At 43.0% G+C, this 16,417-nt stretch overlaps 2 protein-coding genes across 3 annotated transcripts; both read right to left on the minus strand.

Moving 5' to 3' along the window:
- Positions 1 to 1,799: 1,799 nt before the first annotated feature.
- Positions 1,800 to 11,268, minus strand: foxj2 (forkhead box J2). Its single transcript, XM_080748161.1, has 10 exons — positions 11,011 to 11,268; positions 10,288 to 10,636; positions 9,400 to 9,474; positions 9,175 to 9,267; positions 8,103 to 8,297; positions 5,986 to 6,457; positions 5,344 to 5,535; positions 4,533 to 4,634; positions 3,684 to 4,034; positions 1,800 to 2,615 (listed from the first exon to the last, which is right to left on the minus strand). Exons 2-10 carry the CDS (start codon positions 10,627 to 10,629, stop codon positions 2,500 to 2,502), a joined length of 1,938 nt encoding a protein of 645 aa, XP_080604287.1. The 5' UTR covers positions 10,630 to 10,636; positions 11,011 to 11,268; the 3' UTR covers positions 1,800 to 2,499.
- An 883-nt stretch (positions 11,269 to 12,151) lies between these two features.
- isoc2 (isochorismatase domain containing 2) lies at positions 12,152 to 16,409 on the minus strand. Of its 2 annotated transcripts, XM_080738783.1 has the most exons (7): positions 16,360 to 16,409; positions 16,071 to 16,205; positions 15,026 to 15,150; positions 14,461 to 14,673; positions 13,664 to 13,734; positions 12,882 to 12,999; positions 12,152 to 12,336 (listed from the first exon to the last, which is right to left on the minus strand). In XM_080738783.1, coding segments are annotated over exons 2-7 (594 nt in total). In that variant the 5' UTR covers positions 16,072 to 16,205; positions 16,360 to 16,409; the 3' UTR covers positions 12,152 to 12,270. The 2 variants fall into 2 exon arrangements, with proteins under 2 accessions (XP_080594909.1, XP_080594910.1); XM_080738784.1 differs by having other exon boundaries at positions 16,071 to 16,395.
- Between the last annotated feature and the right edge of the window lie 8 nt (positions 16,410 to 16,417).

Raw genomic sequence — 16,417 nt, forward strand, 5'->3', positions numbered from 1 at the left:
GGAGTTGAGCTTGCGTAAAAGGTGGAGACGTTGGTTACAGGATTTGAAAATATAGTCAGTGTTGTCCCTGAAGTTAAGGTTGCTGTCAATTATAGTGCCTAGATAACATGAAACTGAACTGTTGGTATGGGATAATAATTACGTCATTATTAGCCTACTTCCCTGTTATTAAGATTATAATGGATGTCAGGCCCCTCTCACAGCACTGAATGAAAGGGCTGTCATGGCCCTGTCATGTTGCCATCATGGTTATCACAGTTATGACATGTTACATGATGATTAAGTGTCACTCAAATAATTGCGATTTAACGATTTAATTGTGTTTTTGTCATTGACAATTACATTTCTGTTTGGCTTTTAGGCTTTGAAGTTGCACATGGCAGATATGACACATAACCTAAATATACAAAGAAATGACTGACACTTTTGACAACTTTATACTTATAAAAGAACATTGACAGTGGAAATAGCCGATCTACAAGCAGATCTGCTATTTCCACTATTTTTTTAAATGTTTGAATATGAACATTTTTTCAACATGGAAAAGATTATGACAAAATAACTGCGATTATGTCAAATAATTGCGTTTAGACGATTATGTAATACCGGTAATTGTGTCAGGCCTGGTTACCATGGTACCATAGTTGGGCTGTGAAATGGATGTGTCCACAGGGATGTCGGGCCCCGTCAGCCTTGGGACATGATACTGACCATGATACGGTTTGGACGCTCTGCTTTGATGACATCACCGGCCCCCTAGCTTGTGTCATTTTTGCGTCTTTGTCACAAGCTACCCCTATGCTCAACTTACTGTATGCCCATGAGTCGAGCCCTTTTTGCTCATCCGTGTTTGATGTAAACATCAAACAACAACAAATTCACAGAACCTCAGAGGAAGACCAAAGACCCAAACACATATTTGTACAGTTTATTGTCTCTGGTGAACATGAGCAGTGTTGTATAAATCAACTGAACCCCACCCCCCCTTCCCTCCCTATACTAACCAAAGAGAATGAGCATAAAGAAAGACTCTGCAAATGACAAAAAATGAACACTACAGCAAACAGATTTCTACCGAAGATGCTTAAAAACATGCTTTTAATGGTGCATTTCACCCATAACACATGAACTGTACTTCACTGTCCTCTGTGATTCTGTTCTGTCTGTAGTTGAATTTAATGTGTTGACAAATTGCACCATACAGTACAGTATCCCTCTTTGGGCCCAGAGCCATGTAAAGAGAGTCGTGACAACAAAGGTCCAAAATGCTTGATCATCATGTGATTCACTTACAGTAGATCTCAGATAATCTCACTTCCACGTTAAATTGATTCAGATGTGATGATAATATTATACAATCTGATTCCTTTAAACGTGTCACATTTTCAAAGTGCATCTGTATTACATCTATTACTTACCCACCTTGTGCTTTAATTGTGACACATTAAGCCTCATTAAAAGTACTTCACAAACAATCTATTCCGCTTCAGCTCTACTGCTGTGCTGCTAGTGTTGCAACTCTCTTTACAAGGCTCTGAGTGGTGGCCTTTTGTTTAGTGTTGACATTTCACCGAGTTTTATTGATCACGGCAGTTTCCAAATTCAACTGACTTTCAAGGCCCTGTCAGGGCTGGGCAATATGGAAAGAATTAACACGTTTTTGGCCAAATAACTTGACGATAATGTAATTTTTCTTTTATGTTTTTCTAAACAGATTAACACACATGAGTCGAGCCCTTTTTTATGTGTGTCAATCTTTTCAAAAATAGCTATTTTAGAACATTATAAATGTCAAAAATCCTAAAATAAGATTTAAGTACTACATTTATTATGCCAAATCACAACGTTACAGTATCCCAAATACTAGACGATATATTTCTTATATGTCACAATATGGAAACATTGCCCTACCCTAGTGTCAAGGCTACATGGTATATAGTGTGTAGCTCCAGGCATAACCTTATGTGTGAGGTTATGTGCAGGAAATGATACTTTCTTTCCCCCCATTGGTGAAATGCCCATTATTTAACCACCTCGCCCTCCTATACAAAAATAATAATACTAGTACAGCATTCAGTCATACGTAATGTATAGCTGACACCATCCCTGCTCCATCAGGGCAGAGCTTCAAAAGGCACAACGGCAAGGCAGCATGATGCATTGACCTTTAGTGTAATGTGGCAGTTAGTTCGCATCAAGTTTCACTGTGGAAAAATTACAGTTGCGGATTGAGCCTCAGAAAACGGAAGTTAGTTGATAAAGCGGATCGGTGGGATCTGTGTGGGGACGGTCGACTTCCTGAATGGAACGTTATTATTACTGTAGGTCAGTGGTTCTCAAAGTGGTGTCTGGGGACCCCCAGGGGTCCTTGAGGGGGTCCCCAGCTAAAGAATTAGGAACCAAAAAGACCCATAATGTGGGGGTCCGTGGCCTAATGCATTCTAACTTCAATTTAAAAGGTTTGAGAACCACTGGTGTAGGCCCGCCACTCGGCCGCTGTTAGCCAATCAGTGAGTCCCAGTCAAAGTCATCCTGGATCTCCTCGCTGTTGCTGTGCAGGTGTTTGAGAGGAGGACGCTGTCTGGGTGTCATGGGCTGCTGGGGTGGGATCCCCGCTGACAGGAGAGAAAATAGGAAAAGAGGAGAGGACATTTTTGAGGACATTAGTCAGTAGTCATTTTGACGCAGGGGCGTCACAAGGGGGGGGGAGTGGGACTGAGTTACCAGGGCCCAAGGTGGAGTGGCCTTAATTATTTTATACTTTAGCTATTGAAAAATAGCAGATATACAAGCTCTGCTGTGAGCTTGTAGATCTGCTATTTTTGAAGAAACGTGAAAATGTGTGCAAATCTTTGAAGGGGGGGGGGGGGGTCCCTGGAACTAAATATTTTGAGATGGTGGTCCGTGGCCAAATACATATCATTTTGGGGGTCCTTCACATGAAAAGGTTTGAGCAACACTGACATAGGAACAGGTTTTTCAAAAAACCTTAGAAGCATTTGAAATATTCAAAGACTTGCACAAATGGTGCGACACCCCTGCATTTAGGGCTGCAACTATCGATATACAGTATGTTTAATTAATTGAAAATACATCAACTAATTGACTTGTAAATGTGTTTTGCAGGGACACCAATGCATTGGTCACCTGGGCCCTCAGGTGTTTACATCAAACAAATCTCATATGAAAAACGTTTTCAATTGCTTTCTTGTATTATTTAATCAGGATGATTCCAGTTGTGTCATTTTAGTCTGATTATTTGGGTGCCCACTTGGGTGCAATATCCTCCAAGTGTGTCCGGGATGAGAATCTCTATAGCCAGGGTTCCCACACATTTTTACCAATTTATTTCCAAAACTTTTCCAAAACTTTTCCAGAATATTTAACACAGTTTTATTGTGAAAATAGCCGATCTACATGCTCACAACGCCTCTCGTTGCGAGGCGTTGTGAGCATGTAGATCTGCTATTTTCACAATTTCTGCCTCTAATATTTGACAATTTGGCCAAAGCTTAATTTGTCATTTCAGAGGTATTAACAAAATCAATGCATAGCTATTTTTTCCAGGACCTTCCAGGACCCTTGATCAATTCCAAAACTTTTCCAGTACTGGAAAAATATTTTTCTAATTTCAAAATATTTCCAGGAATTTCATGAGGAACCCTGTGTAGCGCAGGTCTTACCCGTGGTGTGTACAGGCTGTGTCATCTGAGGCCTCTGGAGGCCTCCTCCTCCCTGGGGGTAGGGGGTCCTCCTGAACCCTGGCGGCTGAGGCTGAGCTCCATTGCAGGTGGGGACGGTGGCTGGGTAAGCCAGGGGTGAAGGGTGCGTGAGGCAGGCCAGGGTAGGAGGAGCGGGGCCAGAGGAATGGACGCCCAGTCCCTGGAGGGCCAATGGGGAGTTGTTCCCGGAGGATGAACCAATCATACCCTTCTGAGTGAAGAAGCGGTTCAGCGAATCACAGAGGGAGGTGAAGACGGCCGGCTCCAGTGCCCAATCACAGACCTCAGCCTGGCGCATGCTCTCCAGCAGGTCTTGAAGCAGAAGAATTAGAACGTTCAGAACAGGCAGATAGGTGACAAACATGAGCAGTGGATATTCCAAAATTGCTCTAGACTAAACTACAAACTCAAAATTGCTAAATTGTTTAAGGATAGTGGATTAATAATTAAGTGAATTCCTGTGTCAACAGCATGTATATAATATGATGTATAATCATCTATATACTGCATGTCAGAAATATTACACTGTACTGCAATTATATTTTCCCTAAATTGATAGATTAGAATATTTCAACTAATTTCAGCAATAATGTTATATAAAAGAAGCTCCATTTCTTTCTTAACTAAACCAAATCATTTCACAGTAAATAGCAGATCTACAGGCAATATGCAACACATGTTGAGGTATTCTGCTATTTCTCACAATGTGCGCCCCAGAATAAGGATGCTAGGGTGGTTAAAATGGTTTCATGTGATTTGAGAATGACTCTGTCCTCATAAGGGACATGAGATGACATAACAGTGACTGACCTGGGTAACTGGACAGGTCTATGTTGGCCCAGTCCAGGTTGCTGGCGATTCGGATGCTCTCCTTCAGTGAGTCTGTGTTACTGAACCAGTCAGCAGGTAACGCTGCAGGACGGACATCAAATGTCATGTTCAACATCGTGTTTCATGGCTCATTCTCGTACATTTTTTCATTCATACATACTCAGAATTAGAATCACTCCATTTATCACGTTAGCTGCAGAGGAAAGGTACAGTAGTCTATCGACCAGGGGTGCCACAGTTAATCGATGTGTTATAAAATAATTGATTTAGATCATCACGCTAAACTATTTCTTATGGAGCGCAAAGGTCTATGATCGCGCCAGACGGTAGACCACACCTCATTTTAAGATCAACATACTGCCATGCACAAAATCGTCACAAGACATTTGGTATCTAGACAACACAGAAGCAAGGCATGTGTGTCGGATGCGGTGGGCGCTTAGCGACATTGCACTGGGTGAAAGATACAGTAGGGCCCTCTGTATCTATCTGTCTCCGTGTATGTCTATTTGTGTCAAATGTAATGCCCGTATATGGAGATCTCTGTATCTGTCTGTCTGCCTGTTTGTCTGTCCCTAAAGATCTCTAATGTTATAAATATGTGGTAATAGTATTGACATCATAGACCGGCCAACAAGTACTGTGATAATATAAGGTACTACAGTAATTACTCTGACAACAGGTACAACAGGCATAGCCTAACCACAGGGACATGCATTTCTAAACCGACATCAGCCTAGTTATAGTAAATATAGGTCATACTGTACGTGTCAATGACTATTACACTCACTGTACTGAGGAGGGCGCTCTGTCTCAGGAGGGCCTGGTGGTGGTGGTGCTGGGGTACTTAGGACATGTGGGGGGTGGAGGGACTGGGGTAACAGGGTGGAGGCAGGTGGGGGGTGAGGGGACATGGGCAACAGGGTGGGGGTGTGCAGAGGGGTAATGTCATTGATCAGTGTCCCCTGTGGAATCACATCCGCTGCAACAAAAAACAAGGTCTTGATCAAAATGAGGGATCCCCAATGTATGGTAAATATAAATACAGTATACTAAACTATTTTGCAGCATTGACCCAATACAATATCCATGCTGAAATATTTTATAGGAGGAAAAAGGTTTCAGAGTCGGATGTAGTTTGGATTTGAAGACTTGGTGATCAAGTCACACAGTAAAAGAGGTTTACTGAATCAGGCCAGGACTGAACCATGAGGCCAATAACACACTGTCACTCTATTTGTCAGGTACCAGAGTGTCCTAAACTGAGCACAATGCCAAAGATTTGCATCTGACCTTATTTTTCGAATACATTATCACTGCACGCACGCGCACGCACACACACACACACACACACACACACACACACACACACACACACACACACACACACACACACACACACACACGTACACATGCACAGAAAGGGTCTTACATTGTGAGCCCCCCCTCTCCCGCATGGTCTTGAAGAAGGATTTGAAGGAGGCGTACAGGTCCGGCATGTTGAGCTCATCGAAGGTGAAGCGGCTTGGGGGGTCGGCAGAGGACTGGGACGAAACGGCGAAAGAAGAGGCAGACGTAGGGAGGCTGAACTGAGGAGGAGGAAGATGAGGAGGAGGAGGAGGGGGCGCGACAGTGATGGAAGGTACAGGTTGAAGGGGGCCCGAGGCAGTGGAGACGAGCGTGGGGAGCGAGTTGATAGGAGGGGAGAAAGTGTGGACGTACACGGGCACCGAGTTAGAGGGAGGGGGAGAATGGACAGAGGCCGGGGGGAAGGGGTAGTGGAGGGTGGCAGGGAGCCGAAGAGGAGGGGGAGGAGTGATGGAGGAGAAGTGAAGGGGAGGGGAGGTGGGATTGGTGGACGGATGAGGGCTGGGCATAACAGGGTAAGGTGTGTAGGGCGATCTCTGTTGCAAGACACAAAGAAAGAAAGACTCAATTAAATTAGGACGCAATGCACTCATGTTCAATTGGAAAGGCACGGAAAATGAAAAAAAAAAAAAAAAGAAAAACATAAAATGCTTAATTTCAATTCAAATTTGTATCCCCATTTTGGTGGGTATGACATTTTAGATACAAAACTCCCCATATTGGGGGAGTTTTGCAGTAATGAATACATCCCAATATGGCCACTACACAACAAGGCTAGGCATGTTTCTACTTACGTTGATGTGGGTTCAAGTGGTAAAGAAGGTAATTGTAGACATGTGATACAGGTACTTAGCATGGTTGTCATCATAGCAACAAGACAGATCTAGCAACACAGTTTACCTTATGTGGTGGAGTAATCCATTTAGTTTGGGGCATCCCACTACATCTAGAGAGCCTTAAAGGACAACTTAGTTTTTTTTTACAACAAGGGTTCATATTTTAGATTGTAATTAGAGAAAAGAAAAGATGAGTGTTAAAATGTTTTCATTTACTGCTTCCTATTGTTTTAGCGATTTTAGTAGTTTGATTTCAGTGGGTGGGGGCATGCATACAAGTGGCTAAATATGTCTTTTTAGACACAATAAGCCAGCAATTTCTTTGTTACTATTTACACCAGCCCCCATAAGTCACATCTGCTCATGAAAGATTGAGGTGCATCTTGGGAATGGCTTATTGTGTCTAAAAATACACATTTAGCCACTTGCATGCATGCCTTCAACCTGGGGGCATGCATGCAAATCAAAATTGTTAAAATCACTCAAATGATAGAAAGAAGTAAATGAAAACATTTTAACACTCATCTTTTCTTTTCTCTAAAATATGAACCGTTGTTGTAAAAAAAAAATGTCCTTTAACCTACCTTAAATTAGTAGGCAATAACAAGTTGTTGGACTTGGACTAGATAAGTTGTTGCTAATGTTGGGTGCTACAGGTATTTGCTGGAAATAGTGTCTGGAGATTTCTTTATTTAATGCTTGTGGTACAATATACAGTAAGTAGACTAATCCTGTTAGTGTAACTGTCATTGAAATAGAAAAGAGTCTAATAATAGCATGGCTCCCATGTCGATCTATGACTTCCTGTGGCCAGTCATCTATGATGTATCTCTAAGATGTAGTAACTCCATTTTAGGGCAAGGTTTCTGACTGCATTGACTTCCATTATAAATATAATATAAAACATAATGTGGGGAAAATTCAGAGAGTTAAATCCTTGGCCTATAGGCAGCAAAAACACATTTGGCACTGATAAGTCCAACGATTTGCGATATAAGCCCTGGACACAGACAAACAGACCTGTTACTAGATGCCTTTTACAGAGCCACGGCGTAAGAATGGCTGAGGTGAAAGCGAAGAGCTCCATGTCATGCAGCAGATGGTGTCTCCTGCTCTCCTCCAATATGAGTTTGTTGTTGTTGCTCGGGTATTTGCTACAGTACATTTCCACATAAGTAGAATTTGCCCCCTGCCTTTACCCATCCTCGGAGCAGTGGATGCCAAGTTATCATCCCACAAATTGTAACAGACGGATGGGACACGGCCACAATCACACACACAAAAGACCCTATGAAGGACACATTCATAAATGAACACATTCACTCAAATAGATGGGAGGGTGTACCTTGCACGGAGGAGGAGACAGGGAGACGTGATGGGGGGACTGCTGTTGGACGGTCCCCAGTGACAGTGCTCTAGGATAGGGGTCATAGTGTTGTTGGTGGCTCCCCTGTGCCAGTGTCTTAGGCTGGGGGTCATTCTGAGATGCTGGATATGACTGTAGTGGAGAAGGACCTCTCTCTGCATGTGTTACCGGCACCTGAGGAATCACGAAAGGAGAAACGACCGTCAGAAACTATTATTCAACCACTTAGAACCTATACGTTATTGATTGGGGTCCCCCAGGTTTCTGTACTTGGCGCCACTCCTTTTTCCCTCTACAACAAATCTCTTCGTCAAATATTGCCCATGTACAAGCTCACAACGCGTTGTGATGCATTGTGGGCCACAGTGTTCCTATTACTTGCCCGATAATAGGGATCGCTATGGTTCATGTGGTTAAGTTACAGTAACTATCACGATTTCATCAAACTGAACAGCTGCAAAGAGGAACGGCCGTCTATGAACTCTAAATTTAGGACCGTAACTAAACTAATTTATGCTTTTCATCACGATATATCAAACCTAATTATCTCAATTTCTATTTCATTGCATTTAATTAGTAGCATTAGTCACAGTCCTAATGATCAGCAGTAAATCGTTTCCTCAACTGAGACCCGGCCATGAGAGCAGCTCTAAGGCAAACAACACTTTTTTCTGCTTATCTGCATTTCTCATTTCGATTTTACAGTTGTTATCCTGCAAAAATGTATGAGGAGGAAGCAAAACAAAATAATCCTGTGTGTAAGATGTACACAAATCTTGAATCTTGAACATCACTGTACATAAGTTCTAAAACTTTAAAACTCGTCAAACAATGCTTAACCTCTTTGACAGGAGTCCCCTGAGGTATACTAGACCCTTCCTTTTTCCCTCAACACCAAATCTCGTCTGTGAAAAATTGCGTTGGCCAGCGAGCTTATACATTTGCTATTTTCACTGAATGTTTGCCCCAGAATGAACTCTAGGGTTCATGTTGTTAAGTATGATTTAGTGTGAACAATCTGTGAGTGATTTGAATGAAATACTGTACATACATTCTGTCCTTCCTCCAGGTCTTCTGGGTAGGGACGTTTGGGGGCCCTCACTTGACTGGCCTCTGCCGGTCCATCCATAGTCCAATAGGAACCCTGCAAATACAACTCGTTTTCAGCTTTATGTAATGTTTACCAGTCGGCTTCTAGCAAGACATTTGTATATGCATGATAAATTCTGCATAATGATGGTTAAATATATATACTGTATATATGCGCATGTTTCACCTTGCCGGGATCACTCTGTGGACGAGGAACTTTCCGGAAACACTTGTTGAGCGACAGGTTGTGTCGAATAGAGTTCTGTTGGGGACATGGACATTTAAGTTACATTAAGATGCAGCTCTCACACAGACATGGACGCTAGCAAGGCAGCTTAATGGTATGGATGGTATCCGTGATGCTGGGGCCACAGATTCAATATGATTTCGCACACGTTGTGTTTAATTTAATCTTTCTTTAGTTTTACGTAATGCACTTTATAACTTTGCTTTGATAATTGCTCTATAATTAAGGTTTATTATCACAATTATCATGTTATAATCCCTACAACAGCCAGTGTGTCCTTGAGCAAGACACTGAACCATCATCTGCTCACTTCTTCAAAGTTGTTTTTAAACACGATATCCATCTTTGAGAAAACACAACACACTTACTAGTACACACAGAATGTCGTGAACTCATTCTCTCAACTAGAAATACGGTTCCTACCAAACAGTGTGGGCTCGCATGGAACACCACCATGTATGGGCATAAAGATCTACCAAACAGGAAATGCATTGGGTGCTATTACAAAAGATTTCATGTGGGTGTTGTTATTTATGTCAGGTCGCACTTGTTGGTGGTGACGTCACCAAGAACGCTGCTACCTCATTGGCCTTTGTACTCATTGGCCAGTTTGGAGGAGAATAACCTTACTATATAAAGATTTGGGAGAACATACGTGTGCCCGCTTTCAGCGAGCCCACAATTAGATTGAACAGCTACGCAGAAGCCCATTTCTTCTCCGTAATTTTCCTATGCCATAGGTAGGTACTACACTATGCAAAGTACTATGCTTGCAGGAGATCCCACATGCTGATAATAAATGTACATGCGTGATGATGATGAGCCTACCTTCCACCCACGGCCTGCTCGGCTGTAGTAGGGGAAGATGTCGCTGATCCAGGTGTAGATGTCGTTCAGGCTCAGCTTCCTCTCGGGGGCAGAGGCTATGGCCATGGCGATGAGGGTGGCATAGCTGTGGGGAGGCTTCCCTTTGGAGTTTGAGGGAGACGGGGCCGGAACAGAGGGCAGGAACTCTCCTCTCTCCCTCCCTCTGTCCTTCTTCTTGTCTCGCTCACCACCTCCTCCTCCTCCTCCTCCTCCTCCCCTCTCTTTCCCCGAACGAAGGCTGCTGATTCCCAGCTGTGGCAGCCAGTCTATGCTGGTCAAACTGGAGTCCAGTTCAGAAGACATGTCCTCTCTGTGTGGGGGTCAGAGGTGGTACCACAAGTTCAACAACACGTCTCTTTCCTCAGGACACTGTGTGTAGAGACCCAGGGTTACGTTTCTATAGTAGGATCCCCCAAACTGTCCGTCTCTTGTGCCTGTAATGTAATACTGACAGCGGCCGCTCTGTTGGTGTAACCCTAGCCAGCGTTGTTTACAAGCCTGTGTGCCCCAACCCTCAAGAGACTTTGCGCTGCACTTGAAACATTCCATTCACAGAAGACGTTTAGCACAAAGTGTCAGTGTGTGTGTGTGTGTGTGCGTCTGAATATTCGAGGTTGTGCGTCAATTCACAGCAAAGGCTATGCGCTCATCGTTTCTGAGGAAGAGGGAGTCGTTTTGCCTTACCTCTCTGCAAGTCACTCACTCCAGGCCCGAGGCCTCAAGCTGTGTTAATATTTGATGTTGTCATCAGATGTTGCACGGTTGCTGTCTCAAACAAACTGCTCTCCTTCGCTGGTCTTTGTCCACCTTCAGATTCGCCTGCTTCCCAGTGTGTGGAACCGCCTCGGGCCTCCTACCATGCTTTCACTTTCACAAAGTTTGTTTTACTTTGGGATTAACATGGGGGAAAAGTTATCGCAGGTCTGCTTCCTTTTTCTCTCTCTCTTCCCCTCCCTCTCTCCCTGTCTGTCTCACTCTCCCCTCCCTGCCTGTCCCATAACGTCACCCACTCCTCCCCCTCTATGACATCACCCCCCACTGCCCCCGCCTCCAGGGGTTGTGGACACACCCCTCTTGCTGGGCTTGAGGGAGAAGTTCCTGAAACTCCCTCCTCCCTCTCTCTGCTGCTGGCCTGCAAACATGACCAACATAGCAGCGATACAGAGGAACACAGTCCAGAATTTAAATATGAAACAGGTTGAAAAGCAACCTGATATGAACCCACATAGAACTGTTTTACTCCCACTCCCTCAGATCCTTATCCTGATCTTATCCACACCAAACGCACACTTGCACTTAATCATCTCTAACCTAAAGCCAAAACACAACCATTTGTTTTATCTTTTGTTTAAACTTAAAGTTGCAATCCGTAACTTTCGTGCGCTGTCAATGATTTGAACCGGGTCCCCTGCTCATGACAAAATGTCTACTGCTGAGCTAATAATACAGCAAGCCCGTTGGGGCGGAGGATATATTGCCTTTTGAAATTCATCTCTTGTCAACCAGTAGTGGACTTAACACAGGAGCTAAATCTCTCTATAGAAGAGGAGGTATATCACCTCCAACCACCATTGGCATAATCTACCATACAGATTGGTTAAAACATATTTTTATTCACTATGGATTTCAGTGTTAACCATGTCTAACCTAATACATAAACATAATCTTTCATTTTATAGCTGAGGAAAACCCAGACATACTGACTTCTAATTCAGACGTTGCCGCTGCTGGGATTGATGATGCAGGGCGGTTGGGTCTAACACCCACATGAGCGGAGGAGCCACCGCCAATAAGTGATCAAATAAGAACAAGGGCTTCAAAAAACTTAAAATAGCAGCATCATTTTATTGCTCTAGTTGTACAGACAGTGTGTTGGAACGGACTGACTTTGTGTATGGCTGAAGGAATAACAGAAAGGGAGGTGGTGGTGGTGGTGGTCTCTCACTACAGAGAGCTGAAGAAGGAGAGCAGGCCCGTGTCCGGGGACGGATGAGTCAGCAGCTTCTGGATCTGTCACAAAGTTAATACCAACATTACTAAGCAATTCATACACGCATCGCTTTCACTTAGCAGACACTGTGACCACTTTCAGCCTGGCATCCCTGTTTTGGGTCATTAGGGGTGACTATTTTTGCATGATCAAAGATAATTTCTACGTTCTCAAAAGTAGCTAAAATGTTCACTTTTCCTCGCACGACAAAGTATTGCATGAGTGGTTAATGAACAAGCAAACTGCTGTGGGGTGTAATCATGCTTGCATGACTACAGCTAGAATTACAGTATAACCATTATTTTACAAGTTTACAAGGAAGCAACAAAATTGCATTGTGGTACAACTTGTACCTATACAATATTTATATAATATACACCAATATCACCACATATGACAATATTCAAAAATCACTTTCTATGGAAACTGAAAATAAAAATACACCATTGTAGATCGGCTATTTTCACCGAATGTTCGCCCCAAAACAGGGAGGCTGGGGTTCGTATAGTTAAGACAGCACTGCGAGACACAATGGTAGAGTGAACAGGGTATTGAGGGTAAGCACCTCCTTGAAGTTGGGGTGTTTGGCGTCTTGAACCAGCTGCAGCAGCACAGCCTCTGTAGTGGTGAGGAACGCTCCACTCTGCTTCAGTCTGGACAAGGCGAACAGACGATCGGTCTGGCTGCACACATGGAAGAAAACCATACGCTAATGACATACTGGCACCATTCCACTGAATTCTAGTGAGGCCTCTCACAATATCACCTAATCGCAATTATTTGAGATAATCGCAATCATTTTTTGCATAATCGTCATAATATTTCCTTGTTAAAAGAATGATGCTGTGGAAGTATAAAGTTATCAAATGAAATACGTTATTTGTTATATTTGGCATGTGCATCTTGTGTTTGCAAAGCCTAAAAGTCAAACAGAAATGTCATTTGTATTCATAATGTTCTACATAAGTTAATAAAAAAACTTGAGCGACAACCGACAATTAATCACCAAGCACCAAGCACCAAAATGTCATTGTGACAGCCCTAATTCTATTACATTTATGTATTATTTATCTTCTCTCGAGTTGCAAAGCACTTTCTAACCTTGTTTTGAAATGCACTTTACAATAATGTATTATAATTATTTAATTCCAAATCAATATCAACCAATTTATACTTTGCAATAAGGCCGTGCCACTTACTAAAAGATCTATCATTTTATTTTCAACTGAAAAACACATCTATTTATAGTAATAATTCAGTCTAAAAATATATCCCCCACATAAATGATATACATCAATGTATACAACTTATATATTAATATTAATATGATATGAATGCCTGGTATACCTTCTGGATGAGACAGCGTCAGCCACGATATGAACCTCCATTCCCTTCTCCAGCAGGTCAAAGGTGGTGCACTAAATAAAGGAAAATGGAGCAGAGGTCAGAAGGAGGGACGTCTTCTCCACCAGTTAAGTTAAACATTTCTGATGCTCTCCTCAACTGTGAAATAAGGTTCAACTCTCAGATCACCAACATTACAAATTAGGGCTGCATGCCTACATCTTCATCGAATAAATCGAGAAGTGCAGGACTACAAATTGCAGCGATACATTTTTTTAATAATCTATTTGTCTGATTAACCTCTTTTCTTTGGGTCCTCCAAATCTTTGAGTGATAGAAACTTTTCTTATATTAACCACTTGAACCCTAGTGTCCATATTCTGAGAACTTTAGCCAAAAATAGCCGATCTACAAGCTCACAACGCCTCGCGCTGTGAAGCGGTGTGAGCTTGTAGATCGGCTATTTTAGGCAAAGAGGTTTGGTGTAGAGGGGAAAAGAGCAGACCTAAGTACAGAGTGAAAGGTCAAGTTTATTAAGTCTTGACGGTTCAAGTGGTTAAATATCTGAAAACACAAATAAATTGACATGAATCCAAAATACACTGATTGTGCCGTCAAACAATGAAACTATGGAATCTCTGAAAAGGTTGTGGGGGTCCCTGCTTCATCTCTATCTCAACTAAGGGGTCCTTGGCCTGAAAACGTTGAAGACCCTTGTCTTAAGCCGTATTTCATACTTTGTCATACAAAGGTGTCATGCTAAAACAGCGACATAGAGATAGATGAGGGTGGGATCTCACCGCTATGCAGGCCTGAGCCTCGATCCCACACAGGATGGCCTGTTTGGGGCTGCCCAGGGCCTCCAGCTCCTTCTGCACATCCTCGATCATCATGGTGAATCTGGTCTTAGCGTGGGCCTTCAGGTCCCCTGCTCCTAGCTCAGGTACGGTGGGGCCCAGGCCTTTAGGGTACTGTTCTGTTACAATGGGTGGGATGCCTAAAACACGACTGGCCTGTTAGGTGGGGAAGAAACGTTTACATTTAATTGACAATCTCTGGTCATCCTAGAAGGAGTAAGCAAGGGAGAAGTATGGGTATTTCATGTTGCCGTTTCAGTTCAGTGAAAAATCGAAAAACTGCGCAGTGAACATGTTCTTCCATGGTTCTCCCCACCGGGGGAAATGGATGTGCTGTGTGGCAGCACGCCGCATCCAGTTGGGGTTAGCGCGCGGCACTTCACGTGCCTCGATACCACAAGGCGACGCTGCGCAGCCGCCCGCGGCCAGTGTGTGCTCCCCTTTAGTGTGGTCTCCTGAGGTGTGTATGTGCATGGCTGTGGGTGGGTGTGCATGAGTTTGATCTTACCTGGAGCAACCTGGCAGCGTTGCTGACTATGTTGGTGAACTGGAAGATGTTGGGTCTGAACTTCTCCTGCATGTCACACAGCAACAGCACTGAGCCTTTAGTGGAGAGCCTGCCGATGCCAACCACTGGAACAAACACAATCACTTCACATAAACCTCTCACTGGTGTTCATTTCAGGTACATGTAATGTCAGCCATGATTCTGTCTTCTCTCATAATTGTGGACAATAAGCATGATTCATCATTGCTGGTGTCATCATGGCTAATTGTTACTGTGAGTGTGAAGACAAACTGACAAACTGAGGTGACTTGCCAGCCTGAATGCCAGGTACAGTATAGATTATGGTTGTGCACATGTGTGTGTGTGTGTGTGTGTGTGTGTGTGTGTGTGTGTGTGTGTGCGTGCGTGTGCGTGTGCGTGTGTGTGTGTGTGTGTGTGTAAGACATGGTACCCCACACATCTTTTTAAATCGGCCTCATGGTAACACATTCTAGTTAATTAGGGCTGGGCAAAAGAATATAATATTTTAACCAAATACCTTGATATAGGCTACAAATATTTGGATGGTGTATAATGGTGATGGCTATAGGTGCTTTGGTGCTTTTGGTGTTATCGGTGGTTATCTGGTGCAAATAAAGGTTCAGCTAGAAGAACAATACGTTTATAGAATCAGTGAATCACATCACTGTAAAGCAGCCATTAAAACTATATTTCATATCAAAATATCAATATATTTCCCAATATTATTTTTCGTTTTAATATTATTTGTCAATAGAAAAATCGTCATTTTATGTAGATGTAATGTTTTCCCCCATTTACTGGGCCACATGCAATAACTGGAAATGACTTTACTGAACTGGAAGATCACAACGTTTAATGTTATATGAGATACTTTAATGGTTTCCTGTGGAAATAAGCTTAGTCTTTTCTAGGATCTCCTTTTAGTAGACCTTGTACCAGTGAACTGTACCGTCATGAAACTGTACCTTTTCCTATGCAAACTTCTAATAACGTCTTCAATCAATCAATCAAAACGCCAACTTACTTGTTGTCACTTGGTCTGTGAGCCACTTGCACAACTTGCAGGTGAAAGTGTATCTCTGCTGAACATGTGACGACCCTTGAATACAGGTGAATGTCCTCAGCTGTCACTGCTCACTGCTGTGCTGTTGCAGATTGACTGACAGACAGACAGTGCACAGACAGTGCATGCGTTTGCAGAAAAAAACAAAACAAAATATCAGAGTGTCTCACTCTCAATCTGAACCTTTTGAAAAGCATGATTATTATTCATGAAAGAGTACAAAACTACACCAAGCCACACAATAACTCACCACAGTCCAGCAGCAGTCCACCACCTCCACCACAACCTCTCACAGCAAGCTCGACCAG

The sequence above is a fragment of the Nannobrachium achirus genome (assembly GCF_963921795.1).
Source record: "Nannobrachium achirus genome assembly, chromosome: 2".
Classification (NCBI taxonomy): domain Eukaryota; kingdom Metazoa; phylum Chordata; class Actinopteri; order Myctophiformes; family Myctophidae; genus Nannobrachium; species Nannobrachium achirus.